Below are 12,006 nucleotides of genomic sequence, written 5' to 3' on the forward strand. Positions count from 1 at the left end.
ATTTGATTTTTTTTTTTTTTTTTTTTTTTTTACTTACTAAAAAAGTATGAATTAGCAATCAGAGCGCAGAAGGGTTTTCAAGCAAATATCTCACAATGTAGAGGCCATTAGAAATTAATGTATCATATATGATTAAGCAGGCTTTAAATGGTTCATTATTTTGTAGTTCTTTAACTGACATGATATAATTAAATTATAAACTCCGGAATCATTTAATTTTCTTGTTTTTGGAACCGCAATGTTATTTGTGAGTGTGAACAATATGAAGCACATTTTCTCAATAAAATAAATAAACAAAATGAGGCATTTCCAGCGTTCCGTATTTTTTTCCCAAAAGCCTTTGCACAGCTTGTCGTCGCAGCCTCGTTGGCGCAGTAGGCAGCGCGTCAGTCTCATAATCTGAAGGTCGTGAGTTCGAGCCTCACACGGGGCAAGGCAATCTTTTACCTTTTCAAGTCAATTCTAAATTCCTTGTCTGTACTTCAAATAGATGAGGGTGATAGAAAACTCGTAGAGAAGTCCTTTCAAAGGAAATATTAATTCATCATAGCTGTATATACTCACTGTGTTCTATTTATAGCTACAGCAGGATATAGTTTCACTTAATTTGACTTTGTGTTGCATGAGTAAGGAAACAAAGCATGTAAAGCATATTAAAAAAAAGCTCAGAATTTTATGGTTTCTTGTTTATTATTCAAATAATGTACAACTTTTGAATAGCTCTTGAGCCTAAACAGTTCTGTTTGTATATATTTTTAATTTTATAAAATGATAAAAGAAACCAGACTCGACACAGACCACAGTCTGGAAAATATGCAGACTGTCCCAAAAGTCTCCCAGTTTCCATTTGTAAATAAAATAATCATTCAGTCAGTTTCTTCCTCTAGGCTAAACTTTGTGTTCATGTTTGATTTTATATGGCTTATTAAAATTATTAAGAGATTTCAACTGCAATAAACGATAGACCTTATGCATAAATAAAAATAATAATTTAGCCTGAAACTAATTACGACTTGCATAAGTGTTGAGTATTATGGACAAAACAGATCAGGGCCGCTCCCACGAATGATTTCACTGCAGCGCTGCGATTATATTTTGATTAGGAGCACCAAAAATCAAACATTTAATTACATACAACTAATGGAAAAAGTTTAATTAAAACAAAAGGAGGTGGATGCTCATTACTGATTCCACCCTTCAGAACTTCTTCTTTCCATGACCCCGCTTTATCAGTTCAGCATTCCACACATCAAAAGGTTTTGTTTCAGTCTCCTCACAATACCAGTCGCCAAAATACTGGCGATGAGTTGACATTATTCCCTCTTTATTGCACTTTCTGCACTGGATAGCCTCTGATCTTCGCACATACTTCTTTTTCCTTGACCAGTTTTCTCTTCCAGTAGTACTGTGTGGTGTAAGGAACAGGAACTGAATGGCAGCTCGCTGTTGGTGGAGCATCAATCTTTTGTGAAGGTTGGTCTGTTGAGGCTACTACTTGTGTTGTGTTGCGGTTTTCCATCACAGTGTCTGCAGGCAAGTTTGAAGTGAGAGGCTTGTGCAGCCCACAGAAATCCTTTGCATGAACTCAGAAATGTCCAACCTGACCTCCATGTCCTTCCACTCTTTGAATGTTTTTCTGAGAGAGTTGGACCCACAACAGTCTGCATTGACATACAGAACTTCAGGAGGAGCCTCTGCGGCTTCCTTGTACCTATTTATGACACCGGAGATCATCCCCTCAAGACCAGACTCTTTGTTTTCTGTAAGCACCGACATGATAACCTGCCCGTGTTCATTGGCAAAACTGGTCGCCCAAGTTCCGGAGAAGTTCCCGAGACACTTTTTGGTGGAACCCATCTTTAGCACACGACCAAACGGCTAGGTTATGCTGGCCTTGATCTCATTCATTCGGTGAAGTACGTCCAGAGCGAACACTTGCCTCAACCAACAATGTTTGGGAAGGGGAGGCATGGCGGGTGGATTCTGAAACTGTGCAGGATGGGCAAAGATTCTGCAATCAGTTAGATACTGAACATTTTTTTGCAGCCAAACCTCAGTGTGATGTTCCTCCAGTTTCTTCTGGATTTGGCTGACGCTGGGCCCCAAATGTCTCTGAGGTTAAAGTGAACAACCTTCATGTCACAAGCCACCTGTGATGCTAGAATGCAAGGGAACTGGACTCCATGACCAATATCAAGTTGTGAGACTAATAAAACTAAAATCACAAAACTGATTTGTGTGATTTTGTTATTTTATAGCAATAACCATAACTAAATATTAATGAAATTAAAAAGGGTTACTCTCATTAAACTTGTCAAACTTCATTCTAAAATCACAAGAAAAAAAAAAAGAAGCCTAGACTTTTAGATTATGGCATTATTTTCATGACAATTAAGCACAAAAAATAAAAGAGAAAAACTGCATCATGGTAGTATTTGTTGTACTGCTTTTAAAACTATTTAGCATAGCATTGATTTAATGATATACAGTTAAAAACTACTGTTTTTGTTATTGAAACTCTGAGAATAGTAAAAGAAAAATGTCCAGATGCAGGCGTTGTGCCAAATTCTGACCTCCGCCAGATTACTACACCCCTAGGTTTAGGGTTAGGTGTGGGGGAGGGGTCAGGATTAGGGGTGGGGTTAGGATTAGGCAATCAGGTAGCGATTTCAATGAGAGGGGGTAATAATTTGGCAGGGGTCGAAAATGGGCATAACACGGTACTGGGGGAATAACGTTTCATTTTACTGGAAAAAGAAAATCTTAACGGGCTTAATATGAAATTTGTTTTTCTAAAATTTTGGTGAAAACAATTTTTTGACAAGCTTTGCGACATTCACCAAAAGGTTGTAAAATATAAACGTTAGTTCTTATATCTTCAACAACGACCCATCATCAATATTACTTTTGCAATTTACATCAAGAGTCACCCCTCATCTCAAATCAGAAAGCGTCAAACTTCGCTGCCGCTAAATTTACTTCAAACTTCAGCATGTCCACAATAACAGACAAGTATCAGATAAAAAAAAAGCACAAATGTAAAATCGAGGTTGTCCAAAAGCTGAAGCCTTTATCTGATGTTTCTTAGGTTAACGTCAAAACAAGCGGGTCGTTTCGAGGGCTAACGGCGGCGTTGATTGGCTGATTTTTGGTATGGTTTTTCAGTCTTGTGATTGGCTCATTGCTACTTAAAGTAATAGACTTAACTAAAAAACACTAAACTAAAAAAAAACTTTAAAAAAATTTTCAGTCTTAGAAAGTCAGCGAAATCTATTTATGTCCAGATATGTATTCCATCTGATTTCGCTCTGCATGAATGCTACAAGAACATATTTTTCATATTTTTGGAGACTTTTGAACACAAGCATAATAGGATAATCTCAATAAATTGGTTTTAAAATTAATTAAGAACTGGTGGTTAAAGACATATAAATTCATTGGTCAAAAAGTGTGTGAACACTATATATCTAGAGAAAAAGATTTCATATAAAGAATAGTGCTATTAATATCATAACAGGACTAAACATAATGGTCCTAAACCAGATCTTTACATTGCATTCTCCCATTTCTCCCAATTCAAGCAGTTCATGATCAAACACAACACATTCTCCTCTAACCCCAGATTAACAAACACTGTTTCAAGTTCTAGGCTCTTTATTTCCACAAATAAGTGTTTATACAGTGTAAGATTTTCTTATCAAGAAAACAGCATTAACATCATAATGGGATTTAACATAATTACATCAACCATAACCATTACTCACTACAAGATACTGTAAATGAGTGATGCATCTGCTCAAACAGTTTTCACTGTCAACCACAGTCAGAAGTATGATGTTGAATCTATCACATGGTTATTTTAAGGTTTAAACAATTTGGTGACTAATATTTAATGTCCCTGATATAAATAATGTAAGTTCACATATCAGTGAGCGAGAGTTCCTGTCAGTTTTGCTTAAATAACTATAAGTGACAGGATGAGGCAGAAAGGATGCAAATATGAAGCTTTCAAGCACGTGCCTGCTGTTTCTGTTTAAAGTCTGCGATTCTGTTCTCCATTAAAGGGCGGAAGTGACGGATCAATCCCTGAGAACAAAAAATATAAATGTTATATTATAAACGTTATACATTTTCAGTTGAAACATTTATAGCAGTTTAGATTAATCATGGATATTTTTTTATTTTTATTTTATTTAAATCAAATTATCTACCGATTCTAAAAAATTTGATTGATTGATTAATGAATTGAAATAAAATCAAAAATATTCTGCCTTTTACCTGAACTGGCCATGCAGCTCCGTCTCCCAAAGCGCAGATGGTGTGGCCCTCAATCTGCTTGCTGATCTCCCAGATCATGTCAATCTCTGCTGACTGTGCATCGCCTTTCACAAAGCGCCACATCATCTTATTCATCCAGTCCACTCCTGAAAGGCACAGAAAAGACAGACTAGTAAATATTCACTGTAATGTAACATACTGTACTTGTAAATACTGACAAATGTATGTTTGCATATATTTGCACTAGTTCTTACCCTCTCTGCAAGGAGTGCACTGGCCACAGCTCTCGTGCTTGTAGAATTCAATCAAGCGGGCAATAGCTCGAATAACATCAGTCTGTGAAGAGAAAAACTTGTGTGATCAAATCGCCAAACACTCAGTTTATCAGACAGATCTGTAAAAAAAACAAAACAAGGAATCTCACAAATTTAGAATATTCCTATAGTTAAAAATGCTGTCTAGAAAAGGATTATTTTTGCAATTATTTGCAAATATTGTTTAAAGTCATTATTGTGTTAAAAGAGAAAAGCAATTGAATTACAATAAGGAAGAAATATTTTGCTTCAACAGAATTTATTACACAAACTTTCAAGCTACAGGCCATAACATTGTTTTCAGAGGCTGCATCCGTTTTTGTTTTGTTTTTGTCTTTTAATTGAATGGGGTTTTAAAATTTAATAATGAATTGTTTTTTTTAATGATACAATACTCTTAAGTAAGCAACAACTAATGTTTTAATGAGTGAGTCAGCGGATTCATTCAAAAACACAGCAAGCGATTGTCTTTATGAATTGGTCATTAAAAAACAGAACTCCTGCTCCTGTGACATAAATATAAGACAAAAGCCCATACAGGGGCATTTTTTGCCCTCATATCTTGAATTTTAGGGTTGTACAACTATTCTCATACACTGCATAACGCAGTCAGTCATCATTCTGCATCATGCAATGTAAAAAGATAATTAATCACACAATCTAAATTAATGTGTTAAATCGACAGCTCTAGTTATTTTACTAATCGACTTACTGATTTATCCATGACAATAAGTGCAGCTGTACCAAGACCAGTCTGAGCCTGAATGAGGGCATCAAAATCCATGAGAACGGTGTCGCACACATGACGTGGGATTAGTGGCGTGGAAGAGCCACCAGGAATAACACACAGGAGATTATCCCAACCACCCCGGACACCACCTACACAGATCATATCAATTAAGTCTCAATAATCTTTAAGATCGGACCATGATTAGACCATGAGGTGTACCTGCATGTCTTTCAATCAGCTCTTTCAGGGGAATGGACATCTCTTCTTCCACCGTGCAGGGGTTGTTGACATGGCCTGAAATGTTGAAGAGCTTCGTGCCAGAGTTTCTCTCTCGGCCGAAACTCAGAAACCACGTGCCGCCACGACGGCAGATGGTTGGTGCCACAGCTACCGTCTCAACATTGGCAACAGTTGTTGGACAGCCAAACACACCTGCAGCAAGAGCATGTCAAATTTATCACTGATCACTTTAAAGCTGCAGTCCGTAACTTTTACCTCTTTGTCGCCCTCTATGTTTGAAAACCTGGAATTGCAGTTTCTTGCGGAATTATCTTTCGTGCGTGGGGTTGTGATCCGGTGTTCTGGCACGGCTCCAGCGCGGATTAATCTAATATTTTGAGGTGAATATGTGGTTGCCAGTCACTGTACCGGTGTGGATATTTACTGTACTTCGCAATCACAGATTCTAGCCTACGTCTTGGAATATATGACCCAAATCAGAATTTTCACCATATATTGTCATCTGAACAAGTAACAAGTCTGCCACGTTTGTTCTGCCCAACTGAGGAAAAAAGCATTACAATAAATTGCGCTACCAATGGTGATTAAATCTAAAGATCAGTTAGCTCATATCACATCTAACTGTGCAAAGTACTATCAATGTTATACTTTGTTCTCAAATTATTAATGTTAACAACATCAGCATTGCGTGACTATGAGCATAGTATTAGCGTGTAGATTTAAATTTTTGTACAGTCTAATATCTAATTGTCATACCATTCAAATGTCATATTAAGAAATTCTTTTAATCCAAAAAGCAAATTAATATTGCTTCAAACTGGTTTTCTTTAAAATACAAAAACTTGTGTAATCCCACGTTGGCTATCTGTAATCAGAAGCACATTTAAACCTGGAATATAATTTAATTTCATTCACATGTGTTTCATAAACACATAATCCTTTCTGGATTAAAATCCGCCATCAAAATGATACATTTAGTTGTTCTAGCTGCTGTGAGAAAAGGCTATAAATGATCCGGCACCTGCAGGATCCTCACACGCAATAGCCTAGTGGCCGGGACATCTTCTTTATGTTTACAGACGTGACGTAATGATGCAGTGCCATGCTCGAATTTCCCACAGAAACCAACCTGTACCACTAAAATTAGAAAACATTATTATAAGATAACCGTTGTGAAACGGGCTAAAGTAAGGCAACAGTTTTGAACACTGGCTGGTTATGTAATTTCTCAAATATTGATTTCGGATCATTTTTAACCAAAAAAAGTTGCGGACTGCAAATATATATGTTTTTTTTTTACACATAACTTATACAAAATTAAATAACTAAAATATGTTATCAATAATGAATTTTAAAAAATCTATAAATTGTTTGTTTCTGACATACCCACGTCAGCAGGGAAAGGGGGTTTCAGACGAGGTTTTCCCTGTTTTCCCTCGATGGACTCAATCAGAGCCGTCTCCTCTCCACAGATGTAGGCTCCCGCACCGCGCATCACAAACACGTCAAAATCATAACCCGAGCCGCATGCGTTCCTGCCAATCAGCCCTGCTGCATAGGCCTCGTTAATGGCCACCTGAGAGAAAGCACACATAAACAAAATAGGACAAAATATTATTTCCCCTTAACTACTGTGTAGTACGTTCTATCAGATTTACTGAAATGAACCCCTTTGCATGGAAGATTTGACATAAAATCAATTCTAATAATGTTTGACAACACTAATAAGCAAAAAAAAAAATACATACCATATTACAAGAATTAGGTAACAACATCTTTAAAAACACTGTTTATTAATATTTTTTATTACTGAACTAAAAGTATTTAAAGCATTTAGATTAATATTATATTTAAACAAATCATTTAAATATTATATAATTTATATTTACTATACATAGTGCAATCTGAATAATATACTGTACTATTCAAAAGTTCTGAGTCATGCTAAGTAATTCATGTTGAAAAAAGTTGTGCTGCTCAATATTTCTGTGAAAACTACAATACATGTTTTTAATCAGGATTCTTTGGTGAAAATAAAGTTCAAAAGAACAGCATTTATTTCAAATGGAAATCATTTGTAACATAAATATCTTAACTGTCACTTCTGACCAAATTCATGCATCCTTACTGAAGAGATGTATGTATTTCTTTAAAACACAAACTTTTGAATGGTAGTGTAATATAACAAAAATGATACTATCAGTATGTATTTATTGATATATTGTTTTCAAATTATTAATTAGAATTCTATGTATTACTTTTACATTTTGAAACAGCCTATGATGCGTTAAAATGCTGCCGCTGTACTGCTGCATATATACACACACACACACACACACACACACACACACACACACACATATATATATACATATACACATATATACACACACATGTATATATATACATACATATATATACATACATATATATATATATATATATACACACATCCTTTCTTTTTCACCTGGAGGTTGGATGACTCATTGTAGAACTCTCCACGGATGTAGATGTAGGCAGCACGCGCTCCCATGGCCCTGCCGGCCACCAGACAGCCCTCAATCAGCTTGTGAGGATCATTACGCATGATCTCTCTGTCCTTGCAGGTACCGGGCTCTCCTTCGTCAGCATTCACCACCAGATATTTAGGCCTGAGAGGTTGAAAAAAAGAGCCTCATATGCTTCTGTATGACCTGATTTGATTCTAATGAAAAGAGCTAAATGTAGGTACACTGCTAAATGTAAGCCAAGCATTTACATCTTTTGCAGAGTCAGGTGACCAGGGCCGTCCTTAGCTGACGTGGGGTCTGATCGCATTCAGGGGGGGGGTTGGTGCGACCTCACCAAGGACGGCCCTGCTCATGACATATGGAACCCATTAATTGTTGAGATGCCAACCTACCTGCCGTCACTGGGCTTGTTCATAAAGCCCCACTTCATCCCTGTGGGAAATCCGGCACCTCCTCGGCCACGCAGCCCTGAGACCTTAATCTCGTTCAGGATCCAGTCCACTCCTTTATCCAAAATCTCCTTGGTCTTGTACCAGTCACCTCTCCTCTGGGCACCCTTCAGCCTGAGATGTATGTGTGTAAATATACATATATGTATGTGTGTGTGTAAATTTATGTGTGTGTGTGTGTGTGTGAAACATTAATGATAAATTAATCATTTTGATTGCACTTACAATAAATTAATAATATATTACAATCTCAAGTGTTTAACAGATAATAACATTTATTGAAATACACCAAAACTAGAAAATACACAAATCATGGAAGCTTACTTTTTCTCAGAATTCTGAGTTTACATCTTACAACTATTAACTCACAATTCTGAGGAAAAAATAGTCTGAGTGTAAGATATGAACCAGCAATTCTGAGAAAGTATGAATTTTGAGACATAAACTTGGAATTACATGGAAAAAATGTCTGAATTGTAGATTCTTTTATTCTGTGGTTAAATTAAGATACCATACCAAATAGGGAACATTCAAGAAAAAGTTTATGTCCTGTCTTTAGATATAATTCATAATGAAAATTAAAAAACTATTTTACCTCCAGTCGTGTCGTCCATAAAGGTTAGTGAATATTCTGTCCTGGTCAGCTAGAGGTCCAAATTTGGTCTTCTTTGGTGTTTCCTAGGGGACACACACTGATTATAGCCAATTTCCATTGATCATCAATTATGCAGACAGTGTATTTGAGTAATAAATCACCTGTTGAGCTGTGCTGCTGTTGTACCGCACCAGTGTCATGGAGTTTGGAGGAGAAGCGGTGTTGGTGGCTACAGCAGTGCGTGATGCAGCCACAACAACCGGGGCACGTGAAGCTCCGGTGGGCAGAACCCGGCGAAGAATGGGACACCCGAGACAGGCCAACATCTTATCTGAAAGAGAATAGTGATACAATGAACATGAAAGCTTCCTTCATAACCAAAGTTGTACCACATGGTGCAATTTAATAACAAGTCCAGTCCTAATGACTGTTATCATAAATCTATATGACAACTAGAAAGTAGTCAAATAACTGAATGTTTACCATGAAATACCAAAAAAAAAATTATAATAAATACTAAAAAGCACATAACGAAATTAGTAATGATTAAAAAAATATATATATATAAAATTATTTCCATTGTTGTTGTTGCATTGAGTGTTTACAAAATCAAATGTTTTCACGTTTGTTAGGCACAAGATGACCGGAGGGAAGAACTAAACATCTCAAAATAATAGTAGCATATAAAATAAATTCACAACACAAACTTTTGAGGTTCAACACTATACCATAATCCATACATGAACTAAAAAGCCCTCAAAATGCATCAAAACGTCAAGGGAACAGTTACGAGACGAGAAGAGACGTAAAGTATAAGCAGCGGCAATAAACACACATCCATATAGATCATAAACGGCCTCCATATTATACATTACTGCACAAACACACAAGTCAAACTCTCTCAGACATTGTCCAGTAAGTTAAACTGTCCCACAGTGACCTCCATATTAACGCTCATGACATTTGAGGGACTGCAGCATTGTACAACGTTAATATTCGGATTTATTTACAGAAGTTATATGAGACTGTCAAAAAATTAGAAACTGTCAAAACCTTGATTTGCAAACAGACCAATGAAGTGATGCTTACCTTCGTGATCTCCCTGGATCAGCGTTATAAAATATACAGCGGAAGGAATATAGCGACCGACCCGGATGTAATAACAGCTTTGACCTGTTCTGTGTGGAGGCGCTGTTGCATAGAAAGCCTTCAAAAACCCGTTTAAAGTATTATGATGCATGTTCACAATGGGCCAAATGGATCAGTGCACTCAGCTGGCACTTCATTTTTAAGAAGTTTCAGTGAAATATTTATAGTAGGTAATATTTATGGATATAATAAACCAGACAATGACCAGATATTATTTTTGTTAGAGGAGAGACTTCTTCATTGGCTATACAAATTTCCTGATGCTTATTTAATTTTAGGAGGAGATTTCAATGTTGAATCTATTGGACGACCCTCAAATTTAAACTCTAATTTAAAGCGGTTTATTAGCAGGTTTGATATTATTCATATATGGAGAGAAAAAAGTTGAAATGATTTTATGTATACTTCCAGTAATAAGGATGGCTCTAGATGTTCCAGGATAGATTTTTGGCTTGTTTCTAATAATTTTGATAAGAATGATATTCAAGTTGATGTAATGGCAACTCCATTAACTGACCATTTCGATTGAAATTAATATTTCTCCAAGTGCAGACTGTAACAGGCAGCACTGATACTGGAAAAATGAATAGTTCTCTGCTCAAATTAAGGGAAGTTAAATAGGAAATGGAAAGACTAATTAATTATTATTGGGTTAAAGCCAAAAGTGAAGGATTGTTTAAATGTAATTGGGAATTATTAAAGTTTGAAATCGGAAAATATCAGAGAAAATGTAGTAGTAGAATAGCTAAATCAAAGCGTCACATGGAAGAGGAAACTGTGGAAGAGATTGAATCTTTAACCAGTGTTCCTGCTGACAGTTTATTGGATGAGCAGAGACTATATGCAGAACCCTTTATGTGATCGAGGCACAAATGGTTAGAGCATGGAGAGAAGATGTCTGCCTATTTTTTCAAACTTGAAAAGTCTAGGGCTAAATTAAATTCTATTTCCAAAATGAATATTAATGGATCTATTACAGATAACAATTTCTAGTTTTTGCTATAATTATTACTCTAATTTATCCAAGCTTAGCATGTCAACCTTTTGTAAGCATTTAAGAAATGTAAATGTAATTAGTCAAGAGGACCAAATATTCAGTGATTCCCCAATTACTTGAGATTCTCGTCCCATTCCTTTTCTGAAAGTGTTTTCTGAAAGTTTAAAGTGCTCTGAACTTTCTACAACCATGACTCAAGGTGTAATCTGTCTAATTCCTAAATCCAAGAAAGATTTACTGCTTATTGATAATTGGAGACCCATTAGTTTGTAATGATTACAAAGTATTTGCTCTTGTTTTTGCTCAAAGATTCAAATTAGTATTAGATTCAATAATTCAAATCAATCTGGGTTTATGAGAAAAAGACATATACAGTATAGACTTATTTTTTATCTTATTGATTACTCTGATCTCATTAAAGATGATAGTTTTATATATATTTTTTAAAGCCTTTGATACCGTCGAGCATGCTTTTATTTTGTATTGTTTAGAACGCTTTGGGTTTGGGCACTAAAATTAAGTCAAGGCACCACACAAGATTTGATCTGAAAAGAGGTGTTGAGGCAGTTTCAGTTGATCTTTTTCTTATTGTTGCTCAGGCGTTTAGTCATTGTATTAAATGAAGTGAGTTAGAAGGAATTCAAGTTGAAGGGAGAAGTGTCTTGATAAGTCAGTTGGCCGATGACACGACTCTTTTTAAAAAAAAAAAAGCTTGTCAAATTCAGTCGGCTATCAAAAATATTG

General features: G+C 35.9%; 1 protein-coding gene across 2 annotated transcripts; it reads right to left on the reverse strand.

Annotated features, from left to right (window-relative positions):
- Window positions 1-3,527: 3,527 nt before the first annotated feature.
- On the reverse strand, window positions 3,528-10,285 carry LOC306847165 (NADH dehydrogenase [ubiquinone] flavoprotein 1, mitochondrial-like). 2 transcript variants are annotated; one of them, XM_079380967.1, is made up of 11 exons: window positions 10,206-10,285; window positions 9,278-9,447; window positions 9,117-9,199; window positions 8,465-8,635; window positions 8,030-8,213; window positions 6,949-7,138; window positions 5,542-5,754; window positions 5,305-5,471; window positions 4,533-4,614; window positions 4,279-4,424; window positions 3,528-4,086 (listed from the first exon to the last, which is right to left on the reverse strand). In XM_079380967.1, the coding sequence occupies exons 2-11, from the start codon at window positions 9,440-9,442 to the stop codon at window positions 4,009-4,011; spliced, it is 1,479 nt and encodes a 492-aa protein (XP_079237093.1). In that variant the 5' UTR covers window positions 9,443-9,447; window positions 10,206-10,285; the 3' UTR covers window positions 3,528-4,008. The 2 variants fall into 2 exon arrangements, with proteins under 2 accessions (XP_079237093.1, XP_079237094.1); XM_079380968.1 differs by having other exon boundaries at window positions 3,640-4,086; window positions 10,170-10,222.
- Window positions 10,286-12,006: the final 1,721 nt, after the last annotated feature.

The sequence above is a fragment of the Barbus barbus genome (assembly GCF_936440315.1).
Source record: "Barbus barbus genome assembly, chromosome: 27".
Taxonomy (NCBI): domain Eukaryota; kingdom Metazoa; phylum Chordata; class Actinopteri; order Cypriniformes; family Cyprinidae; genus Barbus; species Barbus barbus.

What these genes read in the sequence shown, in the direction of transcription:
- LOC306847165 (XM_079380967.1), bottom strand. Translation starts at nt 9,442, where the DNA reads ATGTTGGCCTGTCTCGGGTGTCCCATTCTTCGCCGGGTTCTGCCCACC. An exon ending in ACAGCAGCACAGCTCAACAG is followed by an intron (nt 9,200 to 9,277) that starts GTGATTTATTAC and finishes TGTGTCCCCTAG; the next exon opens with GAAACACCAAAGAAGACCAA. An exon ending in GAGCTGCATGGCCAGTTCAG is followed by an intron (nt 4,087 to 4,278) that starts GTAAAAGGCAGA and finishes TTTTGTTCTCAG; the next exon opens with GGATTGATCCGTCACTTCCG.